Source organism: Sporisorium graminicola, chromosome SGRAM_13, assembly GCF_005498985.1.
Source record: "Sporisorium graminicola strain CBS 10092 chromosome SGRAM_13, whole genome shotgun sequence".
In the NCBI taxonomy this organism is placed as follows: domain Eukaryota; kingdom Fungi; phylum Basidiomycota; class Ustilaginomycetes; order Ustilaginales; family Ustilaginaceae; genus Sporisorium; species Sporisorium graminicola.
In genome coordinates, this window is record NC_043723.1 from 292971 (window position 1) to 318019 (window position 25049).

The 25049-nt window shown below is 59.0% G+C and overlaps 7 protein-coding genes across 7 annotated transcripts; 4 read left to right on the forward strand and 3 right to left on the reverse strand.

The window, feature by feature from the left end:
- Positions 1 to 96: 96 nt before the first annotated feature.
- Positions 97 to 1314, reverse strand: EX895_002157 (uncharacterized protein; the record flags this gene model as incomplete). Its single annotated transcript, XM_029882756.1, has 1 exon — positions 97 to 1314. The coding sequence occupies one exon, from the start codon at positions 1312 to 1314 to the stop codon at positions 97 to 99; it is 1218 nt and encodes a 405-aa protein (XP_029740901.1).
- Positions 1315 to 2114: 800 nt separating this feature from the next.
- On the forward strand, positions 2115 to 6482 carry EX895_002158 (uncharacterized protein; the record flags this gene model as incomplete). The annotated part of the gene is made up of 1 exon (XM_029882757.1): positions 2115 to 6482. One exon carries the CDS (start codon positions 2115 to 2117, stop codon positions 6480 to 6482), a length of 4368 nt encoding a protein of 1455 aa, XP_029740902.1.
- A 2256-nt stretch (positions 6483 to 8738) lies between these two features.
- On the forward strand, positions 8739 to 11811 carry EX895_002159 (uncharacterized protein; the record flags this gene model as incomplete). Its single annotated transcript, XM_029882758.1, has 3 exons — positions 8739 to 8825; positions 8902 to 8992; positions 9086 to 11811. 3 exons carry the CDS (start codon positions 8739 to 8741, stop codon positions 11809 to 11811), a joined length of 2904 nt encoding a protein of 967 aa, XP_029740903.1.
- Positions 11812 to 12039: 228 nt separating this feature from the next.
- On the reverse strand, positions 12040 to 13263 carry EX895_002160 (uncharacterized protein; the record flags this gene model as incomplete). Its single annotated transcript, XM_029882759.1, has 1 exon — positions 12040 to 13263. The coding sequence occupies one exon, from the start codon at positions 13261 to 13263 to the stop codon at positions 12040 to 12042; it is 1224 nt and encodes a 407-aa protein (XP_029740904.1).
- A 420-nt stretch (positions 13264 to 13683) lies between these two features.
- EX895_002161 (uncharacterized protein) lies at positions 13684 to 14484 on the forward strand (the record flags this gene model as incomplete). The annotated part of the gene is made up of 2 exons (XM_029882760.1): positions 13684 to 14340; positions 14437 to 14484. 2 exons carry the CDS (start codon positions 13684 to 13686, stop codon positions 14482 to 14484), a joined length of 705 nt encoding a protein of 234 aa, XP_029740905.1.
- A 687-nt stretch (positions 14485 to 15171) lies between these two features.
- EX895_002162 (uncharacterized protein) lies at positions 15172 to 16890 on the forward strand (the record flags this gene model as incomplete). Its single annotated transcript, XM_029882761.1, has 1 exon — positions 15172 to 16890. One exon carries the CDS (start codon positions 15172 to 15174, stop codon positions 16888 to 16890), a length of 1719 nt encoding a protein of 572 aa, XP_029740906.1.
- Positions 16891 to 17371: 481 nt separating this feature from the next.
- On the reverse strand, positions 17372 to 24433 carry EX895_002163 (uncharacterized protein; the record flags this gene model as incomplete). Its single annotated transcript, XM_029882762.1, has 1 exon — positions 17372 to 24433. The coding sequence occupies one exon, from the start codon at positions 24431 to 24433 to the stop codon at positions 17372 to 17374; it is 7062 nt and encodes a 2353-aa protein (XP_029740907.1).
- Between the last annotated feature and the right edge of the window lie 616 nt (positions 24434 to 25049).

Sequence of the window (25049 nt, forward strand, 5' to 3'; positions counted from 1 at the left end):
TCATTCTTGGATTCATATGTTTTGGATTGTGTTGTGAGAGGAAGGTGATTGTGATGAACAAGGGGAGAAGCGTGCATAGTAGGGAGTGACCCGCGCTCAAGGCTTGGGAACCCTCAAAGTCTTGCTGACCATGGCCGAAGCCCAAGCCAGCCAGACAAACGCCAGCCAATGGCCCTCAATCTTTGCAACACTGTCGGCCCACTGCGCTGCGTCCTTGACACTCAACCCAGGCACGAGCTGCAACAACTTGGCAACCTGGCTGGAAAAGTCAATGGTAAACATACCCAGCGGTACGCCTCGGCCGTTCAAGCTGGCCGGGAGGTACTCGCGCAACGCGCCAGTGAACGTCAAACCCTGCGACGCGAGGTAGCCTCTCTCCTTGGCGAGAGCAATAGGTAGCCCACCGGGGGAAATCCTACCCGTGAGCAGGCAGACGGCCATACCGCCGACCAGGACAAGCGAAGACGGGATGGGAAGGCCTTCAAAGTACCTCGCCTTGCCCGTGCTGTCGTGTGGGATGGTGGCGGCCGTGACGTTAAACCTAGCCAGCCTGGCGACACCAGCGCACACGAAGAGCGTGAGGATGATACTGTCGAGCCCACCCCTGAGTCCGAGCGCATACGCGGCAAAAGCAGGCGCAGCACCAAACGAAAGCGAGTCGGCCAAGCTGTCGAGTTCCTGACCGAGCATGCTGGAGCTCTTTCTCCAACGAGCAACTTTTCCATCCAACAGGTCGAAGATGGCACCAAACAGTGGGAACCAGAGCGCCAACCAGGCGTGCTTGGGATCCGAGGTGATCAAGTAGCGTGCGGATGCAAAGAGCGACTGGGCACCGCAAAAGGCGTTCATTAGCGTGAAGGCGTCGGCAAGGTGGAAGTTGCGCACGAGCGAAAAGTGACCATCTGTCTCGACAAACTTGAGCAGCTCATTGTTGTCGTCGCCACCTGCAATCTGGCCAGATTTTCCCTTTGCCGAGTTGGATTTGCGCTGACGAACGGCGTTCTTGCCAGCAGGCGAAGATGTTGAGGAGAGTTGCTTGGTCATGTTGGCCTGCAAGTTGGAAGGAGCGAGCGCCGACGTGAGGGCAGAGTTGGAAGTGAGTTGAGCAGCGCCTTTGCTAGCCACGCCCGAGGTTGGATGCGAGAGAGGCACAGGAGTGATTAGCGAGGGAGCCTGCGGGTCGCTGTCCGTTGCCTTGGCGACGTGAGGATCCGAAGCTTGTGCGGGAGCTAGAGTGGCTCGAGAGACGTCCGAGGAAGAAGAGGCAGTGTCGACGAGAGCAGGATCGGTGATGGCAGGGATGGTTCCTGGCATGAAGCGGTGCAAAGAGAGAGAGATAGAACAAAAAACCGCTCGACGAGGTGATGATGGAGTTGAAGCAAGGAGAGATGGATTGACTGCAGAGAGTGAAGCCTGGAACGGTTGAAATGGCTGGAATGGCTGGAATGGCTGGCTGGAATGGCTGCTTCGCTTCCTGGCTCTGTCAACCGACTAATGACGCAAATGCGAGACAAACGCAGCGAAACAAGAGAGAGAAACGAGAAAAAAGTGACAAACTTGGCCGACACGCGTTTTTCTCCTTTCTTCTTCTCTCTCGCTGCTTGGCTGCCGTGACGATTGACTGACACTGACGCACAGACATGTGGAGACAGCCAGACAGCAGCAGTATTTCGTCAGTCGGTCGCCCAGAAACACGTGGATTGCAAATTGTGTTAGACCACTGAGCACAACATGCCGTGGCTCGATGGAAAACGACACGCACGGTTTCCAAGAAAAGGAAAGGCCGAGGGATCCAACGCTCCTCGTCCGACACGAGCCTGTCTCGAGCTTGACTCACTTGCTATCGTCTCTGCCTTGACACACCGCCATCGCCAACAGCAACTTCAACCAAACACTCCTATCTACACGCAACTACACTCGCGAGTTTTGCGACAGTCTTCCGCGCCGACTTCGGAACAACTCGCCTCTGCTCGACACACGCCAACACGCGACGCCTTTCCTTCACGAGAGCAACATGCATCTTCATCCATAGCGCCCATCTCCCACCGACCGACCACACCAACGCAGATGCCCTCGTCTCATTTGGCCTCACCACCACGTAGCTAAGTTCCACCATGGCCGACTGGAGCGAGCATGCCCACTATGCCAATGCCAATGGGCCCATGGGCCTGCCACCCGCCGTGACTGCCCTCGCCTTCGACCCTTACAGCGAGCTCCTCTGGCAGGGCACCTCGTTCGGCACCGTCTCCTCCCTCTACTCTTCACAGCTCTCGCGCTACACCTCGTATGCTGCACATGGCCTACCTACTCGCCCTGCCCCCGCAAAGGGCATTCTCGCCGACGAACGTCACATCTTTTCCATTGGTGACAATGGCATCAAGTGCTCCCACCGTCGAGGTCTGGCCAAATGGACCACCCTCACCCAAGACATCGGCACCAATGCCATGAACCTAATCTCGATGTGTGCATCCCCGCTTGCCGCTTCCAACGACCTTGTCGCTGCCGGCCTCTCTCAATCTGCTGCCAACACCGGTGAGATCGACAACGACAACGACCTCATCCTCACCGTCAACAGCAGCACTGGCGCCGTTGTCCGCACCGTCCCCTCCGAGGCTCCCATTGTGCATGTCCGCAAGAGTGGTCGCTATGTATGCGCCGGCACCGTCAATGGCCACGTCCAGCTGCGTGATCCGCGCACCCTCAAGGTCGAGCATCGTCTCCACGCCCACCCAGGCGGCCTCGTCGACATCCAGGCAGACGGCCACCTGCTCTACTCTGTCGGCTGGACCGTGCGCCAAGGCCATCCCGTACCGGAACCGCTCATCAAGGTGCACGATCTTCGCACCATGCGTGCTCTCGTCCCCATCCCCTTTGCTGCACCAGGTGGTCCCTCTCTGCTCGCCATCCATCCCAAGCTCTCTTCCACTGTCATTGTCTCGGCTCCCCAGGGCCAGTTCCAGATCGTCGACATTGCCACCCCTGGCGAAGGCAGATTCTTTTACACCAATGCCGCCTCATTCACCACCTCGCTCGCCATCTCTCCTTCCGCCGATTTTATCGCCTTTGGTGAAGCAGACGGCAGCGTTCGTCTCTGGAGCAGCTCCTCGGACACCTCGAATCTCCGCTTCAACACATTCGCCTCTTCGGCTCTCGAGTTTCCCGACATGGCCGAGCCAACACCCTTCGTCAACTGGTCCACAGAGACGCCCTTGTCTTCCATCGGCATGCCACACTACTCCGAAAAGCTCATGTCCTTTTTCGACTACGACCAGTACGTATCGGAAGCATCGCCCCTCTTCAACCCACCATCCAAGATTGATCCTGCCGTGTTCAACAACCTCAAAACCGTCGATTATCTCGGCTACGCCAGCCTGCCGCCGCATCTGAGGGGAAAGAGGAACGTCGTTTCTGGCAAGGGCCCTGGTGGTATCCGTGCAAGCGCACTGCATCGACCAGAAGACCGCAAGAAGATCGGCATCCCGCTCTTCCGCAGCGAAAAGGAAAAGGAGCAGAGCAAGAAGGCAGCTGCAGCTGCAGCTGCTGGGATCACCTCGGCCGATAAAAAGAAGAAAAAGGCAGAGAGGAAACGAGCAGAGGCCGCCGGCTCGGATAGCGTATCCACCTCGACTGACTCGAGACTTGAGCGCAAAACGGCCAACGAGAATGCACCTGCTTCGCGTAGCCTCGTCGGCGGCTCCAAGCTCGGAGCAAAGGACGATAGCCCTACTGACGACGCTGGTGGGGGCGCTTCCAATGGCGCAAACACCGCTTCCGATCAAGACCAAGGCTTGGACGACACTACCGACGACGACAGCGACGCATCCGATGAGGAAGAGGGACAGGAGGATGTCGAGACCGCCGAGGCCATGCTCGTCAAGGGCCAGATGCCTTCCTACTATCGACTCAAGACCATCCAATACTCGCGATTCGGTGTCGAAGACTTTGACTTTGGTTTTTACAACAAGACGCAATACAGCGGTCTCGAAACGCACATCCAGAACTCGTACGCCAATTCGTATCTGCAAGCGCTCCACTATCTCCCGCCCTTCCGAGAGACGGCGAAAGCTCACATCCTCCAGAACTGTCCTCGCGAGAATTGCCTGCTGTGCGAGGCCGGCTTCCTCTTCCGCATGCTCGAGGATGCCAAAGGCGCCAATTGCCAGGCTTCCAACTTTTTGCGTGCCTTTGGCAACAGCCAGAAGGCAACCAATTTGGGGTTGATGGATCGCGAGGACAGCTTGACCAACGTCTCGAGTGGTACCGGTGTGGGCAAGAACGAGATCATCTACAGCCAGCTCGTTCAAACCTTGAATCGGTTCGTGCTCGACTGCACTGCCAACGAGGCCCAGACCTCGCAGAGCAGCTTGTCTTCCAGCTCGGGATCAGCTCGCGCGTCGCCTGCAGGAGCTCCTCCTGGTCTGGGTCCTCCCTTGAGCAGTAACAGGGGTGGAGGCGTCGGCGCAGGACGAAGGTTTGCGGGCGATCTGAGCTCTCCAACATCGCCGCTGCCACCACAGGACGCCGCCGCTGCATCTGCAGCAGCCGACTCTGCGGTAGCCAAGCTGTTTGCGCTGCACACGGTTTCCAAGACGGTCTGCATCCATTGCGGACGCGAGTCGAGCCGCAGCAACCCGCTGCTCTCGGTCGACCTCATCTATCCACGCCGCGCCATGTCCAACGAAAGCACACCACCGTCCGATTTCGCCTCTGTGCTTCGCGCCTCGCTGATCCGGGAGGTGCAGAATCGCGCGCCGTGCCGGGCTTGTCAGTTTACCGCCATGTTCCGCACGCGTCGGGCAATGCCGGCTACGTCGGAGCTGCCTCGTGTGCTGTCGGTGAATGCGGGGATTCAAGCTCCCGAGCACCTGCACTACTGGTTGGACGCCAATCAGAAGGGTAACAAACCCGCAGCCCCTCCCATGGGCCCCGCTCGGTCCGGTGGTCCGATGCAGCAGCAGCAATCACCGTACGGCAACAACGGTAAAATGGGGTACATGGGTATGTCTCCACGTGGCGGCGGTCCAGGCGTCCCCACTGGCCCGCGCGCGGACAGCAACGCAGCATCCATCCAGCAAGGTAGCGGCGGCGGCGGCGGCGGCGATGCCAAGCGCACCTATCTGCCTCCGCGCATCGCTATCGGCGTGCACGGGGACGACGTGCGCGTACTGCCCATCTGGAACGCAGACGACACGGACAGAGTCAAGATGTCGCTCGGCGGACAACCGGCGATCTACAAGCTGCGTTCGATGGTGGTACAGATCTCGGCGGATAAGGAGCAGCCGCATCTGTGTGCGATGGTGCGTGTTCCTGAAGCCGAGTCGAGCACTCACAGTGGCGCTGACGCAGTGACGACGGCGACGACGCCCAAGATGGCGAATGCATCGAGTGCAGGAGCGGCAGCGCTGCTGGGATCCAGCAAGAAGAGCGCGAAAGCGAAGGCGAGCCAGCTGGGGCCGTGGTATCTGTTCAACGACTTTCTGGTGCGCAATGTATCGGAAACGGAAGCGCTGGGATTCCAAAATACGTGGAAGATGCCGTCAGTGCTCATGTGGGAGCGCGAAGATGTGGAGCCGCTGTGCGTGCAGACGCTGCGGCAGGGACGCACCTGTATCGACCCCACCATCCTATGCCGTGACTTTAACATTTCAGCAAACCGGGATCCACAGCGGATACGGCACAGCCTGTTGGCGGAGGATGAGCTGCCGGGACCCGGAACGCTCGTGGCGATCGATGCCGAGTTTGTCGCGCTCAACCAGGAGGAGTTGGAGATCCGCTCGGACGGCACACGCTCCGTGATCCGGCCGACGAAGCTCTCGCTTGCTCGCGTGTCGGTGGTGCGGGGACAAGGGGAAAAGGAGGGGGAGGCCTTTATCGATGACCACATCTACACGCCGGAGGAGGTGGTGGACTACCTGACCAAATTCTCGGGCATTCTGCCGGGCGACCTGGACCCGCAGACGTCGAGGCATACGGTCGTGCCATTGAAGGCGGCGTACAAGAAGTTGCGGCTGCTGGTGGATCGCGGGTGTATCTTCATCGGGCATGGGTTGAAGAAGGATTTCCGCATCATCAACATCTTTGTACCTCCGCAGCAGGTGATCGATACGGTGGATCTGTACCATTCGGCCAACCACCCGAGGCGGCTGAGCTTGCGCTTCCTCTCGTGGTTCCTGCTCAAGGTCGACATTCAGTCGGGGGCGAGTGCCAACAACCAGGTGACTGCACGCGAGGAGGCCAAGTCCAAGGCGTCAGAGGCGGGGCAGGAGGGCAAGGAGGCGGTGGAGAACGTTGCACAGTCGGCGGCGGGTGCGGGCTCAACCGCGGTAGAGGGCGGACACGACAGTATCGAGGACGCGCTCGCGGCATTGAGGCTGTTCAGGCTGTACGAGGTGTTCAAGAGCAGCGATCGGTTGGAGGACGTGCTGGAAGACATCTACGAGGTTGGGAGGAGATTGAACTGGAAGCCGCCCAACAGCACGTAGCCCAGCACTGGGAGGCGGTGTACGCAATAGACCTTTGCAAATATAACATGATTCGAACTAGATGCCTCTGTGCTGCGCCTGTTGGGCCAGAGGAGGTAGGTGAGCTTATCCGGATGAGTGTATTCGAAGGACTCAACGACTCCCCACGCCAAGGTTGCTATGACGGCAATCTTCGGCTTGCGCGCGTATCATGATATCGAGGTGGTGGCAGATCTATGTTCGCCAGGGTTTCAAATTCATGCGTCGGCCATTGGCGTCGGCCATTGACGTCGATGAGAAGAGGCTTAGAAAACCTGGGTGTCGAAGCGAGGAAGGGGGGGACTTCCATAGGATTGGTCATCACGCTGGTGCCTCGTGTTGCGTCGACCAATCAGAAGTCGTCTATTTCCAAGCTGTTCTTCGCTGGAAGCCGTATGTACAGTATGTTCTGCTCTTCCTTCTCTAGTATGACAGCTGGGCTCTAGAACATTTTGTCTTCTCGGATACTGCAGTACACGCAAAGTCGGGCTCTTGTTGTGTCATGAGACAGCGCCGATAATTCACAAAGTGGCTTGCTGAAAGGAGAATCGTCCGCTGCTGAGTGTTGAGCAAGGACGTTGGTAGGCGTAGGCGTACAGCACCCGCCGGTATCGGCAAGTACTGCCCGGTCAGGCCTGTGTCGGACTCCGGACGCTTAGGAGCTGTAGCCCTCTCTTGTGGTATGGTCGCACACCAACCAGAGTGCAAATCGTGGAAGCAAAAGTACGTAACGCCATCGGCAGCACTCGCACGCGAGGCGGACAATTCCCGAGACATTCATTGATTGGCTTTGCTATTAAGGTGCTCCACGGAGGCGCAGCGTCGGAGACGAGTCAAATGACGAACGTGGGAGTATACGGTAGTTGTCTCTGTTTGCAGAGGCGCTTTCGCTTCCAGGGCCCTTTTGGCAATTTCAAATTGGCATCTGGAGGCTGTGCTGTTGTTGCTGCTGCTGCTGCTGCTGCTGCTGCCAAAGACTGCACTGTTCTCACGACCGTTGTTGCGTTCAATCTGGGTCGTCGACACGCAACGGTTCTGATTCTTGCTAGGAAAGCCACGCCGAACCGCGGTTATGCATCGGCCACCGTGATGGGTCGTTGGTTGATCATGCCGAGTCTCAGACGGCGGCTTCATGGCTTCACGGCTACACCTGGCTGGGCACGCCGCCGTTCCGTCTCATGTGATGGCCGTTGTGGCCGATGTGTGTCACCGCACTTTTCTTTCCTGGCCGTGCTGCTCGCTAATGCTCAAATCCCCGTCTGCCCGTCCTGGTCATGCTCGGATTGCTTTGCCGATCCGCAACGTGGTATCGCTCTAGCCCTTTCCGCACTCGAGAACGGCGTTGTGTCTCTACATTGCTCCAGGACGTCGCTTCTGGGTGTGGCTACCACTACCTTGGTGCCGTATCTCGGGGCGACATTTGTCCTCCACGGACTCGACGGCGGTCTGCCTTTCCCCTGCTCGGTGCAGCTCAGCATGCTTTTCTAGACCTGCATGCCATGTCGACTTTTCCTTCCACCTCTTTCTCTTCTTCGGATTACATCTTCATCGCCTTCTTGACGGCGTCCCGTCCTTGACTGTCCACGCTCACCTGTCAAAGACAGCACAACATCCTGTGATCCGTAACCACCACTTCCATCATCACCACGACCACCACCATCGACACTCGCTGCAGCCCCACTTTGCTGCACAGGGTGGCAAGTCGAATCTCGATCCTCAACATACTTGGTCGCTGCGTGAGTGGATCAACCACTCTCGTGATTCCCACGCTCCAGATTGGTGATCCACATTCGCTTTCCTGAGCTTTCATTTCGTCGTCTTTCATATCACCCTGCATTCCGCCTCGGCTGCACAGACGACATACAGCTCCAAGACAAAGCAATCTTTGTTGTGTCCCGTCAGCTGTGTCCAATCAACGTCGGCTTCTTTGCTCCTAGCCACAAACATCGCATAGGAGCATACAAGGCCGTGACAGATAGAGACGCACACGGCTAGGGCGCAGCGGCGACATATCGCATTCTGCATAGTCGTTGTAAGATCACATCCGAGTCTTTCGATCTGGGCAGCAGTCCTCAGTCTCTGCATCAACGCTGAGCAGCGCCAATCGCGAGATAGGAACTGTCTGATCCAGAACTGCGCATCACTCTGCCTCGATGGCGTTTCCGTGAGGCGCTCGTCTGCCTCGCTCCTCCACACCTTTGCACAGCAACAGCATCTTGAAACGTCCCGGCTGCAACCATGCCGCCCGTCGCTTCTGCGGGCAGCAGCAGGCGCAAGCTTGGTCTTCCCACTGTCTGCCTCGAATGCTATCTTAGAAAAGTCAAGGTGAGTGCACCTCCGCCACACTTGCTCTCCCTGGACCAATTGCCGAACTGACAATGATTCTCATTTGCCGTGTCAGTGCGATCGAGAACGCCCCTGCTCTACATGTATCCGTCGTGGAACCGAGCATCTCTGCAAGACCTTCAACACCAGTCAGCTGGATGCCCAGAGTAAGCTCGACTCTCCAGGTCTTGGACCGTCACCGCTGCACACTTTTACCGGACTTTGCGGGCTGATCACAACCCCTTCCTTCCTCCGCACAGCTCTGCAAAAGAAACAGGCTCGCCGATCGCTCGCCGAGATCAACGCCATCCTAGAAGCATCGCAACCGGAAGATAGCCGCGACGATCTCGATCCGCAACAACCCTCCGAAGCACAAGAACCAGCAGAACACCCAATGATGGCTTTCATCAACCTCATGCTCAAGGATCTCAGCGTGCAGGGGGACAGTCAAACCGACAGTCAGACATCGCCCACCGACGCCGGAGCGTCAACCGGCTCCAGCTCCCCCGCACGACCTCAGTCCGCCACTTGTCGCTACCTCGAACCAAGCTGCTTGACAAAGTTGGTCGAGTTCGCTAGAATCGTTCCGGACTGGCCTCAGCTGCAATCGCTCCTGAGGCATTACCTTTGGCATGTCGACTGGAAATTCACCATCACCTGTCAGGATCTTTTGGAGAAGAACATGGAGGAGCTTTGGTTCAGGGTCGTGCTTCCTGCGCAGAGCTGTGATCCCACTGCCGGCGGTGATCTCGATACTTCTGCCGCCGCGCAGATCTCCTTCCAGCCAGGCGACCTGTCTCGATTTGCATTGCTGGCATGCGTCTTGGGCGAGACAGTCGAGTCGATGGCACCAGAAGCAATCGCCAAATCACTGCCCGTCTCTCAACCGGGTCTCGCCAGCCCCGGTCCGGTTCAACTGGACGTCGACGCAAATCCAAGAGTCAAGGCGCTGATCCTCCTCACCTACCACGTCGCCGCACTCATCGAAGAATGCGTCCGACTCGACGAGATGACGCTCGAACTGGTGCAGGCCAACATCTCGGCGTTCTCGCTCTGGTCCAACCAAGGCCTGCACGGCACAGGGTCCACCGAGTTCCCGCGCTGGAACGTCACCATTCGCGCCGCCAAGGTGTGCAATCTCTTCGAAGACCCCGGCAGCCACAACAACAGCAGCTACACGCAATCGGAGCTCGACCATCGCAGGCGCCTCGCCTGGCTCGTGTACGGGTACGACCACGCATTCGCCGTCGGCGCCAACACGAAACCGTTGATTGTCGAGTCGCAGTTCAGTGTGGATCAGCCGGGCGATGCGGCGCCGTGGGCAGCGTGCGGTGCACCCCCGGATCCGTGCCTCGCGAGGCTGCAGATGCAGGGCGGGCAAATGGCACAGCTTGTATCGAGCACGCTGTGCTACGGCCCACCTCTGCATCGAAAGGCGATGGAGACGGATAAGAAGATCTCGGACATGCTGTCGCAGTTGGATCCTACGTACCAATGGGACAATCCGGATCTGTCGTTTGACGGTAAGGATCCTTTCCGCGCCCGTCGCCGGTGCTGGCTGCAACTGACCACCGCCTGGCAACGCGGTTCGCTGCACCGTCAATTCTTCTCCCCCAATGGGCGCATCACCAACGGCGAGCTCGCCACGTCTCGGCACGTTGCCACCGACAGCGCGTTACGTTCGATCTTGGGCGTCCGCGAGCTGCGCAAGATGCAGAACCGATTCTGCGACCACATGGGCTCCGCCTGGTGGTTCCAGTACTTCACTGAGCCGTGTATGACGCTTGCCACGGCTGCGTTGCTCTTGATACGGAGCGGGGGGCAAGGCGTGCCCGGGCTGTCGGACCAGGCCAACTGCTGGATCACGCTGATGCATTTCACGAGGACGATCGACGAGTGCATAGAGGATCTGGCAGCGTCGACGAGGGATGCCTCGGCATGTCTGCCGTCGTTGTTGACATTTGCGGCGGGGTGTCTGAAGCTGATCCAGCAGTTGAGGGGTGCGGTACAGACGAGCTTTGATGCGTTTGTCCAGTCGCAGCCTGGCTTGGGTGGGTTGAGGCAGCTCGAGATTGACGAGTATATCATTCCGCTGTTGCACCCGAGGTCGCGCGAGAAGAGTCCCGGGTCGCAGGCGCCGGCGCAGGCGCAGCAGGCAAAAAGGAGCGAAAGCGGAGGTAGCACGGGCAAGAGCAGTACCCATCAGACGTCGCAGCAGAAGCAGGGTACGAAGCGGTCCGCTGATGCGGGGGGGAAGCGCACTTCTGCGTCGCGTCGCGGGAGGAAGGAGAGTGGACAGCCAGAGCAGGAGGCTTCACGGCTGTTCAAGCCCGAAGCTGCGACGCAGGCCATGATGGACGCTTCGCTTTCCGTGTCACCGCGAACGTCGCCTTTAACCGCGAGCAATGCAGCATCCTCGACCGGCTTCACACCGGCAGCAGAAGCGTCGCTGCACCCTTCGAACATGGACGCCACCGCAATGATGAGCCCGGCATCAACGTCAGCACACCACGCATCCCCGGACCCAGGCCACGTTCCACCCGGGACTCTCAGTCTGTCGTTCGGCCCCGGATTGAATCTCACCACAACGACCAGTACCACCACCACTACCACCTCAGGCGCAGTGGAGCCCATCTCGCAAGCCAGCATCAATCCGGCTGTGGTCGCGACCGCTAATGAAGCAGCAGGACGTCCTCATACAGGAGGAGGAGGAGGAGGAGGAGGAGGAGGAGGAGGAGGAGGAGCAGCAGCAGCAGCAGTAACAGCAGCACCGCACTTTGGCGTGCCGGCTTTGGTGCCGCATGGCCACCTGCTGTCGCCCGCCGAGCCGTTTGCACTGCGCGACTTTTATTCGGACGACTTTGTGCAGAGAGGAGGAGGAGGCGCTGGCGGGGGGCGTGGCGGTGGCGGTGCGTTGGCGGATTGGATCGCGTCGGTGCAGATGGATGTTGTCATGGCGCCGACGCAGGTGGAGGAGAGGTTGTGAGGAGCGAGCCGCAGGGATGGTCTGTTAGGAAACGTGGTTCGGTGTCGCGCTGCTCCGACTCTATTCTCTTGCTTGATGTAATCACCGAACGTCACCTGTACTGTACAAATTAACTTAGCAAGGATTGGTTCTCCATGCAGCTTTGTCGAATCACACGCTTCGGACCACAGCTTGCGTGATGCAGGCACACACGGTTCATGCTACGACTTGTTATGGCAGAGTACACGTTCAGAAGTGGATCGAAGCAAAGCTGAACCTGGGCACCTTCCTGAGCGCAGGATCGTCCTTGGCGACGGCCCAGAGATACCCGTCCAGATCGACCTCGTTGAGGCGGTGCAGCCACTCGAGGCCGTCCTGCTTGGCGAGCACCTTTGCGCGCTCTACCAGTGCCGCGCCCAGATTCAGTGTCGCGGCCCTGAGGGCGTACGTCTCGTCTGGGCTGAGTGTGGGGCCGGGCATGTTGTTGGGCATGCTCTCGAGGACGTCGCGCGCGAGGTCGGCGTGCTGGTGGCTGTGTGCCATCCAGTGGTACAGCGTGTGCATGCTGTCCGGCGCGGGGGGAGCGGGCTGGTCGAACAGGTGCAACCACACGCAGAGCGTGGGCAGGACATTGTCGACAAACATGGGCAGCGTCTGGAATGTGTTGGGGATGTACAAGTCCGGGTGTTGGCCGAATTTGACGTACAGTGAGTGCAGCAGGAAGAAGATGCGCTTGAACACGTAGACGTCCGTGTCGATGGGCTGGATGTGGTGCGTGTCTCGGAACTCCGGGAAGGTGCTGGCGATCTGGCGCACGAGGTAGTCGGTGGCTTGCTGGTCGTTGAGGTTTTGCGACTTGGTGTCTTGCAGAAGGTGGACGAGATACGCGCCCATGCTGGCAAAGTTGTTGGCGAGCAGTGTTTTACCGACGCCCTGGACCGTGCTGAGGATCATCTGCACAGCTTCAAACATCTCCCCGCCCCTCACGCCCACTGTCACCCCCGGCAAACTCTCATGCTGCTTCTCCTCATGAACACTCACGCCCAACAGCTCCACCACCTTTGCCTCGCTCAACGCGGCCATCCCCTTGGCCGTCAACGCGGCGGCGCCCACCACCCGGTCCTCCTCCCCACCCGCAATGTACAACCCCATCATGAGCCGCACGACATTCTGGTACGCCCCGATCCCCGTCGCCTTGTGGAACACGGTGCGGTACCCGCTATACGCATTGAGCAGCGCGAGGATGGCGAGGAAGTTGATCTCGGCCGTGTGTGTGGGGAAGCGCAACGGGAACGACAGGCCGTGCTGCGTGCGCAGCCGCTCAAAGCTGGCTTGGTCGAGCGTGCGCAGGAATGCGTTCATGGACTCGGTGTTCGGGGTCAGCCCGAGAGCCGTCGAGGTGGCGAGACATGAGGCGCGCGTGGCCGCGATATAGTCGGGTGTGGAAGGGAGCGGGGACGATGTGGACGACATTGTTGCTGTGATCGAACGTATCCACTGGCAGTGGCTGGAGACAGTGGTGAACGTGGATGTGTATGGTATGCTGTCTGTGTGAACCTGGCGCAATGGTGTGAGGAGGGGTGCCGGAGTCGAAGCGCTGGAAGCTGAGTTAGGATCGAGTCAGACAGCGATTGCGGAGCTGTTAGAAGAAGTGAATGTCGAACAACGCGGCCTTGTTGGACTCAGCCTCGGTTACTTAACTTTGTTAGGCCGGTTCAAGTGTGCTTTTCTCAGGACCTTAAAAAAGAAACGAGATTTTCGCGCGGTAAGAAGACGACAAAGAAAGCGCTTTTGCTTTTGCTTTCTGCTCGTCGACAACATCACCACCATCTTCATTATCACCAACAAGACCGGACGTATCTTGAAGCTCCGACCGCCTCCACAGAGCACAGCATGGCATTCAGAACAACGCTCTCGCGCAATGCGGGCAAACACATCAGCGCATACGGTAGCGTGCTCGACAGGTTCATGGTGAGCCACGCTCCCTCGCTCGCCTCCTCCTCTCCTTCTTCTTCTTCTTCTTCCTCCTCCTCCACCACCACCCCGGCCTCCTCCTCAGCTTCGACATCAGCATCACTCTTCGAACCTTCCAAATCCACCACCACCGGCTGCTGGGCACCCCCAAAGTACTCCCTCCGACGCCAAGCCAAACTCGTCAAAGAAGCCGCGCTGACGGGCCAACTGAGCCTGCTCCCCGATGGTCCCAAAACCACGCGCATCCAGCAGCGCCTGCACCGACTCGCAAAGACGCACACCTTCGAACAGACCGCAAGGCAGTACCAGTACATCCCGCAAGACGTTTCTACACCTGCAGCTGTGCGGCCCGCGTCGTTGGGCGAGAGAGCGGTGCGACCCAGCCAGCGAGTCAGCACGGCAGAGCGCGAGGCGGCGCTCATGACCGCCAGGCTGCAGGTGAGGGACGTGGGGCCGTACTCGGGTAGAGCCAAGGTGTTCAAGGGCAGCAGGGTGGACAAGGGCAAAAACAAGAGGAGGGACGAGGTGAAGAACAAGTTGGGCGCGATGCAGCAGACCGTGCATGACTGGCACTCGGTAAGTGTGAAACCTGCTTTGTTTGTGGAAACATGTTCGAGGAGTATCAGTATGCTGACTATTACTTGCGTCCTTGCGATTTACCTTCGTCAACAGACACAGACCGATGCCAAGAACAAGCTCAAGCCCGGTCTTCCTTTCTGAGCAGCTCAGCCTCTCCGATCTTGTGCGCTCCCTTTCCTCTTCCTCTTCTAAGCGGTGAAATCTACGTCTCAGCCAAAATTATATGTTACTCTTCTTCTGCCATGTTCATGTCGACTCTTGTGTCTGTTGCTGTTCAATTGACAGGTGAGGGATAGACGAAGTTAGTATGCTGCACGTCTCCTCCTCAGTTGTGAGATTTACAAACCTCACACAGCTCTTTTGAGTGCAAAACTGAGATCGGCTCCGACCGGGGAACAGGGCTCACAGCGGTAGATGAACAGCTTAGAAGAAATTGCTGCCAGAAAAAAGAAAAACGTTGGAATCTTGGAAGAAACGGATTTTTGGCAGACAGCCGGTTGAACCGACATCGCAGCAATAAGCCACACAAAACGGCAGAGTCACACACTCACAGTCCGATCAGAAAAAAAAAAAAAAGGGCTCAGCCGCTGCAAAACGCCGAGAATTTCCTCCACACTTTCTCATGCTCAGCAGAAGAGCCTCGTGACAGGTTGAGCTCCAATGCCATCATCACCACCATCACTACACACCCTTCATCGACTCTCAACCGGCTTTTCTCGGTCACCACTCTCCTCCTTTTCGTCGTCGAAACCGAAAGCGTACAGACACTTACACTACTGACGGCTGCATCGGTTCATCGAGGCTACGTCCCTCCCCACACATTCAACCATGGTGCGCGCCACTTCCTCATCAGCTGCGTCTGCAGTGCGAGTCTACCTCTCGTCGCGCGCTCTCACCGCCACCATCGCACCACGACCGGCTGCCGTTCTTTCCGCCAGCACCAGTGCCGCCATGCTGCGATCCACCCCTGCCTTTACCCCACGTAGCTTCTCCACCACGCGCCGAGCGCTCAACACGCCCAAGTCGCCATTCGCCGTGTTTGTAGACACGCTCAAAGCCGAATTGCGCAAGAATCAGGAGCTCCAAGAAAACATGCGTCAGCTCTCCGGCGACGTCGGCAAGATGCAAGACAGCGAAACAATGAAAAAGATGCGCGATGCCTATGAGCGCGCACGCATCATCACCTCGATTAAGGAGAACCCCAAACTGCAAGCGGCCGCCGACGCGCTGCGCAAGAGCGGCGGTCAAGTCGGCGACGCCGTCGGCGCCACCCTCAAGCAGATGGAAGAGTCCGAGCTGATCAAAGGCCTCGGTGCCATCAGCTCCCGACTCGCGCGTGGGCTGGAGGACAGTACCGCGCCCATTCGCAACACCGAGGCGTACAAGCAGCTCAGCGAGACCCTGACCGAAGCGTTTGACGACGGCGGAAGCGCATTGAGGATCTATGTGGACAAGGACAAAGATGCGGCCGAGGTGAGGCGGATCAAACGCGAGGCGAGGTTGCGCAAGATCGGACGACCGCTGCCGACCAAGGATGTGGATTCCAAGGAGGCTGCCGCCGAGGTGATGAAGAGCTATGCGCAGAAGGAGGAGGAGGAGCTGGCCGCGGCTGAAGCTGCTGCGGCGGCTGCCGAGGCCGAGGCGCAACAATCTGCTGCTGGTGCCGGTGCCGGTGCCGGTGCCAAACCCGAAGGAGAGCAAGCACAGCCAGAACCAGAACCAGAACCAAAATCCAGCACCGCTCAGCCAGAACAACCCTCGCAGCCTTCCTCTTCCTCCTCCTCCACCACCTCCTCCAGCAGCGGCGCGCCCACACCACCTCCGAAACCAGCAGGCTACGCGGTGCGCGTTCGCACAGTTACCGAAAACACCACCAGCCAAGCGCTCGTCCTGCGTCCCGAGCCGGCATACAAGCAGGCGTGGTCGTCGTTCAAGTCGTCCAACCCGCTGTTCCGCAAGCTGTCCGAGCTGTCGCTGGCATACAACGAGTCGGAGAACCCGGTGGTGGAACGCGTGCGTGGGGTCACCGACTGGTTCGGCAGCCTGTTTGAGGAAAACGACTTTGCACGCGTCACGCGCCAGATGAAACTGCTCGACCCCTCGTTCACGCTCGAGGCGTTCCAGCGCGACCTGCGCGAGTACGTCGTGCCGGAGCTCATCGACGCGTACCACGGCGCAGCGCGCCACCTCCTCCGCCAGTGGTGCGGCGAGGCCACGTTCAACCTGCTCATGGCCACCATCGACCCGTACCTCTCCAAGGGCCTGCTCCCAGAAGGCCGTCTGCTCGACCTCAAGCAGGTCGAGATCCTCCAGGCCAAAGTGCTCGAGAACAACGTCCCCGTGCTCGTGGTCAGCTTTACCACTCAGGAGCTCATGTTTTTCAAAGATCCCAAAACCGGCGAGGTCAAGGCGGGCAACGACAGTCAGCCCGATCTGTGCCGCTATGCAATGGTGCTCACGCGCGTCGAGGAGGAGCTCGACAACCAGGTTACCGGTGGCTGGAAGGTCGTCGAGCTCGCACGAAGGGGCCAGGCCGCCTACCTCTAGACGAGCACCGTTCCAACGCCCATCCCCTCTCCCTTCACACCAACCCACGCCTAAAGCAAAAGCACCCTCCCACCCTCCCTCTCTCTTCTTTATTAGCTCTCTCCTTTGGATATACAATGGCAACCCCCCATCCCTCATCCCCACCTCGCGTGCTCCCAAACCGTCTGTCGACCAAACGAGTTTAACTTACCTCACAATCGACGAGTTCAACCGCAATCGACCTTCCACAGTGAGCAAGCGGACAGAAAAGAGATCGATTCATTGCGTGCATGCGAAGAGAACGAAAAGAAAACAGTCATGGGATGATGGACAGCGGCTGGGTCGTGCTTGTGGTAGTGTCTGTGCTTGTTCTTCAGCTTGTGCTTGTCCCAACGTATGTGCGTGAACCTACATTCGAGACTCTTCTTATTCCATCCCAACAATGACCTCAACTGAGCGAACAACCAGATGTCTGAGACATCCGGACCGCCTACCTCGTGCCTCATGCCTTGGGCGCACGCAAAGGCGTCCCGAGACTAGCCGTCGCCGCAATGCCCGCACCCCCAGTAGCAGCCACACTCCTTCTCGGACTCGCCGCATATCCGCCCCCGCCACTGCCGCTACTACCGCTATGACTGCCACCGCCCACCGCTGCTCCACCCCCACCATTGACTGCCGACGCCCTTGCAGACAGAGCTTTGGTCCTCGGCGTCATTGTCGTCGTCGTTGCTGCAGTCGATCCCGATGCACCACTGAGACTGTTGCCCGTAGCCTTGGCCGCAGCGATCCGCGAACTCGTCGAGCTTGCTGTTTTCCTCGGCAGAGCATTCGGAACACTGCCCGTACCACCCCCGCCCGCTGCCCTATTTGCAGCCGACGCCTCGCCTAACACAGCACCCACAGCGGCAGCCAGCTTCTTGCCCTGCTGGATCCAAGGATGTCGCATCGCCGGGTCCGGCTTGAGCCTTCGCTCCGGATCCCAGATCAGACACTTTGCGATGAAGTCGACAAACAGCTCGTCGTCGCTCTTGAGTGCCTGCGCCAGAGTCTTGCTGTTGGGTCGACGACGTTTTCCTTTCGAATTCACCACGGGTCTCGGCTGGCCGGTACCGTCAAAGAAAAGTTTCTTCCTCGAACTGCGCTCCACCAAGTAGCGATCCGGTACACCCAAGATCTCCATGATGCATGCCAGCTGCTCTTGCTCGTTTTCTCCGGGGAACAGCGGGTAGCCCGTGTACAGCTCGGCAATGATGCAGCCCAAGCTCCAAATGTCGATCGCCGTGTGATAGCTCATGCCCAAAATCACCTCGGGCGAGCGGTAGAATCGACTCTGGATGTACGTATACACCTTCTCGTTTTCAAAGCAGCTCGAGCCAAAGTCGATCACCTTGATCGCACTCTTCCTCGGATGCGCCAGCAAGATATTTTCGGGCTTGAGATCGCAGTGGACGATGCGGTGGTGCTTCATCAGCACCAGCGACTGCAGCACCTGAGACGTGAATCGACGGATCAGGTTGGTGGTGAATCCGGCAAAGTTGTTGGCCTTGATCAGCTCGTACAGGTTGATACTGAGCAGCTCCGTGGCGATGCACAGGTGGTTACGGAACAGGAACGACTCGGTCATCTTGATCACGTTGAACCGCTCGTCCGGGTCCCATTTGGTCAGATTCTCAAGAATACGCACCTCGACCAGCGCCTGGTGGTGGAACCGCTTCTTGTTGCGGATCAGCTTGATCGCCACCGTCTTGCCCGTCTTGTGGTCGCGGCACTGCAGCACCTGGCCGAACGAGCCACGGCCGAGCAGATCCACAATCTCGTAGCGGAAAGCAAGATGGTCCTTGCTGACCACGTTGTAGTCGCCGCGCTCGTCGTCAAAGCCGTGGTTCTGCTCCGAGTTTTCCACCGTAGCGGGGTGCTTACGTCTGGCGTTCTGTCCGCAGTAGAAGATTTCGGTGTAGTTGAAGATTTCTTGCAACTCAAAGTCGGACATCTTGTTGCCGTACATGACTTCCGCCTGGCGAGGAGAGAGCTGCCGACTCGGTGCCACAGGCTCAGGGAACTCGAGCATCTTGTCCAACTCAGCCTGCGAAGCGCCGGACGCCAGCTTGCGTGCCTGTTGACGTCTGATGTACTCCTCCATCTCGTTGTCGCCCAGACGCTCTTCTTCGTCCTGGATGGGTGTAGCTCGAGCAGAAGCCATTGACCCAGCAGCGTCCGAGGATGCAGGACTGCGTCGTGCCAGCGCAGAACTGGTAGTGCTGCTGCTGATCTTGGCCAGGCGTTCGCTGGCAGGTGTCTGCAGCGCGCTCGTCTTCGAGGCGCGTGGAACGGCGGAGACCGTGCTGAGCGAAGCACGCGTCTTGCGTACCGGTACCGACACGCTGCCGATCTCTTTGCTCTCTTTGTTCGCAGGAGCAGCGGGCGACGGTCCTTTGGCCCCGTTGGAGGTTGGAGTGGCAGCGACACCGGTCGTCGTTTTGCTTGTTGCACTCGTCGTGATCGAAGCACCTGTACCAGGCTTTGCTGTTCGAGCAGTGCCTTTGTCGACCACAGCAGCCGATGCATCTACCTTGCTGCTGCCGTTGTTGGTAGCGGTCGAAGATGGGCTCGCACCCCTCTTTTGTCGATCCTGCCGGCTGGCGAGGTTGTTGAGCACCTCGCGGTCGTTTGGTGTGAGATTCGACGAGTAGGCAGCAATGCGAGCTCGTCGCAACACCCCTTCGATCTCGGCGGGCGTCTTTGCAGCTGCATAGGCGTTAAGTATCGGGATCACACTGCTCGACACCTGAGCAGTACCGGGAGACGGCGCCACTTTGGACGAGACCTGGCTATGTTTGGCTGTACCTGCCGTCGTGTCCGAGCCGGAGACGGATCGAGTGTCGTCATCCTCGAAAGTCTGGGTCGACACCATGCCCATGCTGGCTGCCAGCGAAGGGTGATGCGATTTGCTCATCGGGATCGACGTAGAGGCGGCGGCGGCAGCTCGGATCACACTTCCACTCGTCTCCGAGGCTCCAGCCCCCGCGGCCATAGATCGCGGCAACGCCTTCATGGTGGCGACTCTGGGGATCCGGCTCGAGAGAGAGGCAGACTTGCTGGGTGAGGCGGTGCGACTGCCAACGCTCGGGCTGGAAGACGGCACTCCGCTCGCAACAACATTCCTCGTGGAGCGGGAGGGCGTCTGAGCTGCTGCGCTCGCCGAGGTGGGAGCAAGGCCATCGCGAGTTTTCGCGACGCCACGGACCTCTTGCGATGTCGAGTCGCTTGCTAACGGCTTCTCGAGCGAGCTGGTGTTGGCAGATGTAATCGACTGACCGCGCCTGCGCACTGGGGAAGCCGTTGATTGTGCCTCGCTGGAACGTGCGGCCGCCTGTGAAGCGCGTACTTGTGCTGCATTTGCTGCGGTTGCTGCTGCTGCTGCTGCTGTGTCTGCAGTGTTGCGTCGTGATGCAGAACGATTAAGCAGACCCCCGGCGATGCCCAAAAGAGACTTGCGCGACAAGCGACCACTGTCTGTCGTGCTGGAATCAGTGATGGACGAGCCGTCGCTCGACTTGGGTGCTCGCTGGAAGAAGGACGGTGTGCGTCGAGATTTGGGACTGGTGCTGGGCTCTCCCGGGGCAGCGAGTGAATTTGAGCTTGAAGCAGTGGGCAACTGGTCTGTCTCCTTATCCCTTTGCGACGTGCGTATCAGTCGGCCGAAGGACGCTACGCTGGCACGGCGCAAAGCACTCGACTTTGGTCGCGAGGAGGAAGCAACCGAAACTGCATCCGTATCCGTACTCGTTCCATTCGTTGCGCTGCCGAAGGACCGGTCTTCCGGCGTAGGAACGCCCGGGGACGAGATCATCTCTTCCACAGGTTCCACTCCAGCGCACTGCATCGACACGTCATTCGTTGAAGAACCTCGAGAAAGATTGTCGCTGAGTTTGCCGAGACTCGGTTTGCGTACAGCCAGCGCAGCCACTTCTGCGAGCTCCTGCAAGCGTGGGCTGAGCGGCGTTTTGGGCGTCGGCATCTTGTCGCCGTTGTCGCCACCGCTAAAGGAGGACATGAAGCTGTGGCTGGCCGTGATGCTGGGACTCTTGGCCGACGCCGCCTGGAATGCTTCCGACGTAAGCGAAGTGGACCGCGAGCCTTCCCACACCTTGGGTAGGGGAGGCACAGGCGGGATGGCAGCATGTCGACTTGCATCAACGTCGTCATTGAAACTGGCAGCTGAGTCGAAGCGGCTACCATCGGAAGCAATTCCCGAGACGTCGCTGTTGCCGCTCATGCGTTTGGAACGAGAGTGGCTGCGAGCAATGACGGGTGTTCCAATCAGTGGGCTGGCGGAAGCAGACACATCCCTGCCAGTGATGCCTGGCGCTGCCGAAGCCCTTCGCGAGCCCTGGGTGATCTCATTCTGCGGAAGGGGCGGTAACTGCGATCTGCGCAGACGTGGGCTCGCGTAAACCGAGGTGCGAATCGAATCTGACGACGAGTTGGCCGGAGAAGCAGATAGGTCGTCGGCGGTGCGCACACGCGCGACAAGCTTCGAAGCTCGAAGGCTGTTGCGGGCACTCGAGTCATCTGATGGCCTCGACTTGTCGATGGAACGCGAGGAAGTGTCGTAGTTGCTGGATCGTCGACTTTTAGAGCTCGGCGAAGACGCTCGACTGCTGGTGCCCGGCGTCTTCCGTCCGGCACTGTTGGGTCGTGACGAGACGCGGCTAGTGCGCGGGCTCTTGGCGTCGGTTTTGCCATCACGGCTGACCCTGGGTGTGCTGCCGAGGCCGTCAAGCTTACGAAGCGCATCCGCAGCAGCGTCCTCTCGAGAGTTGAGGCGGCTCTCGTAGTCGTCTGCATGGCCGAAAGGGACGGAGCCTCGCAGAAGCGATTGGCCGATACTGGCCGACGAGGCTCGTTTGCTGCGGAAAGAGGCACTGTTCCGGGACATGCGAGGCGTAGCTGGCGCTACGGAAGTTGTGGTCGAGGTGGCCGACTGGTTGTGGTTCTGAGAAAGCGCATCCGTGCTAACGAGACGCTCTCGGCGCGTCGAAGTGGGAAGCGCGGGCTGGCCATCTGATGCGAGTTCAGAAAGATTACGAGCAGAGGCAGTAGAGTCGTCTCCTCGCCTAATGGAATCGGGCCTGAGGCGGGCAGGGGTTCGTGTTGCGGAGGGATTTGAACCCAGCTCGGAAGCGTCCGAAGCTGCTCTGTCTCTCAACTGTCTGCGTCGATGGAGCTCATCGTGATCATGGAGCAAGTCGGTAATGGCAGCATTGAGGTCGAAGCTTTGGCGCCATTCGTCGTCGCCACTGCCATTGCCAAAATTGACGTCACCAAAGGTCATGGACTTGGATCCTTCGATGCCAAGACCTGCTGCTCCTCCCGAACCGAAGGGACCGGTCTCGCCAGCCGCCCAAGAGAGGTCGCCGATGGCAGGAGATCGGTTTTCTGCGGACCGTCGATCATCGGAGCGAGATGCGTTGCTGCCAGATGCCGCCAGCGAGACATCGGCTGACTCTTGCTGGACGATGCTGTTCTCAGACTCTGTGCGTGCACTGATGGAAAAGGAGGGGCTCTCGGGTGCGGCACCAATGCTGGCGGCGACACCGTCCAGCTCGGCCATAAACTCGGACTGTCGGTCAGGATAACCGTGCGCCAGAGCATGGAGCGACTGGTTACCATCGAGCGCCATGGGGCGGCCTGGCATGGATGGGCTAATGGGAAAATCCGAGAGCAGCTGTTTGGAGTCGCGCAACGCATTGCGTTGCATGTTGTTGAGCGAGGAATACGAGATGGAGCGCGAATGACGGACAGCTTCACCTCGTCGCGAGTGTGATGGGGGACCGTTCGGCTTGCGTAAGTCGATCTCTTGCTGGAGTACAGAATTGTGCTGCTCAGGCACCAAAATGCTGATCTGCTCTAGTGCGGTGCCGTCGTCGGTCAGGGCACCGCTGACGTTGCGGCGTTGAGCCATCTTGGAGGCCGAGGCGGTTGTAGGGTCTGCACTTGACTTCCAAGTGGGCAGTGCGGTAGAGGAAAAGTTCCAACGAGGCGTCGCCAGCTCGCCGATGCCAATCTGCCCTGCTCGGTCGTACACGCGAGGCGTACCACTGGGTGTGCGGCTCTGGAGGCCGAATTTTTCTGGTGCTTCAAGCACCTCGACATTGCCCGCCGAGTTGTTAGCGTGCACATGGCTTGACCTTGCCTGTCTGTTGCGTGATTCAGAGGCAAGATCGGGAAGACCGAGACCGAGACCGCCACTGCCGCCGCCGCTGCCTTCTCCGCGCATGGAGCGTGCAGTTGAAGAGGCTGCTGAGCGTCCGAGGACTTTGCTAGGGTCGTCTGAGGCTTCTGGTGTGGCCAACGCACTGGAGAAGTTGGAAAAGCGCGAGGAGAGGCTAGGCGACTCTGGTAGGCCAAGATGCATTTGGCTTTGTTTGCCGTTGGAAAAATAGACGTTGCGCGATGCTGAGGCGGGGAAGGGGGCCGAGGTAGCTTGAGGCGTGTGGCCATCCTCTTCACGCTCGTCAAGCTCTGCGATGCTGCTGCTGCTGTGCAGGGTGGTGGCGTTGTCGGATCGGTAGGACAGTGCGTCGTCTTCAAAGAGAGCAGCGCCGAAGCCCTGACCAAAGTCTGGAAGGGATGGCGAGATCCGTGGCAGTTGAGCTGCGCCAAGGCTGTCTGAACAAGGTGCACCTTGAGCCGTGTTGGTGGCTCTGCGGCCGATGAGGTTAGACGACTGGGAAGCAGAGAGCTGCGGGGGACCCATGGATCCACTGGTGGAGCGCGAGACGGAGGAGACACTGCTGATGGATTGACTAGAGCTCATAGATGCCGATGTTGCGTTGCTGGCAAGTCGCGAAGAGCGAGAGAGCGAGTCGGAACGGGCGGGAAAAGTGAGGGAAGAGCTGGACACCGATGAGGAGAGCGTCAGAGGTCGAGACAAAGAATCGCTGTTTTTGCGTTGGCCCAGGAGGGCATCACCGAGTCGCGGCTGCGTAGATGCGGTGCGCCCAAACGAAGGTATCCTTGACCCGGTCGAGGGTCTCGAGAGGGATGCACTGGAGGTGGGCGTGCTGGCGTTGGTGGAGGTGTTCAAGTCGGGGTCGGCCAGCGATGGTGTGGTGCCGGATTGTGAGAGTTTGCGCGACGTCCACGAGGTTCGACGTGATGCGATGCTTGAGGACTGCGTCGGCCTTTGAGAAATGGTGGCTGGTAGCTGTCGCGAGCCGAGGGTGGCATGGACGCGAGGCTCGGAGGAAGGCTCGAGTTGCGAGGAAGACGACGCGGACAGACGAGAAGCAGACGACATTGTGCGTGCGCGTGTGCTTGACGAAGAGCTCGGAAAGGGAGCAGTGGATGAGACGCCGATGGTGGAATTGAGGCGAGAGCGAGGAGCAGCATGGAGAGACGGCGAAGCGGAGGAGGCGAGCGAAAGCGACGAGGCAGGGAGGCCAGCAGCTACCGAGGTGGAGGACGAGAGGGAGAGACGGCCGAATTCGTCGTAGATGGAGCTCATGCGTGGCCGCGAGTTCCTCTGCTGGAGGTCTGCTCGACGCAGCTGGTCCGACATCGTTTAGGCTTGGGAGGCCCGAGCGACGGAGCGGCAGCGACTGAAGTGGGCGAGATGGGCGAATATTGCTAGGAAGGCATGCGCTTGGAAGTAAATGGAGGGTGGTGGGACCTCGGTGGGTCGTCGAATGTGGTTGGGTATAGCCGTTTAAGAGGACGTCAAGCAGAGTGAATGTATGCAGAGGTGAGCAGTGGTTAGGAAATGGCGATAGCCTGCCTCGATGGAACGATTGGGTGGAATGCGGCAGACAGAAAAGAGCGGAAGAAATGGTAGTTGGCTCGTCGATGGCGAACTGCGGTGTGCGTGTGTAATCGTGAAAGAGATGGTAGCTGCGGCCTTGTTTTTTCTCTCGTCAAGGTTGCTGATGATGGTAAAGCTGAGCGAGCGATCCTGGTGAGGAGGAAAAACGCTAGCGAGTAGGTAGGCAAGCAAGCAAGCTACTTGGTGGCGACGGCGGTGGGTCGTAACTGAGCCGTGACGATGGAGAAGTGAGGCGAGCAACCGAACAGCATCGGCACCGTAAGAGCCCAGCAAGCCACACAGACTACAAGCTCAGTGGGCGCCGAAGCATCAAAGAGGACGCTGGCCAAAAAAGCTGTCGCAGCAAGGGGGAAAG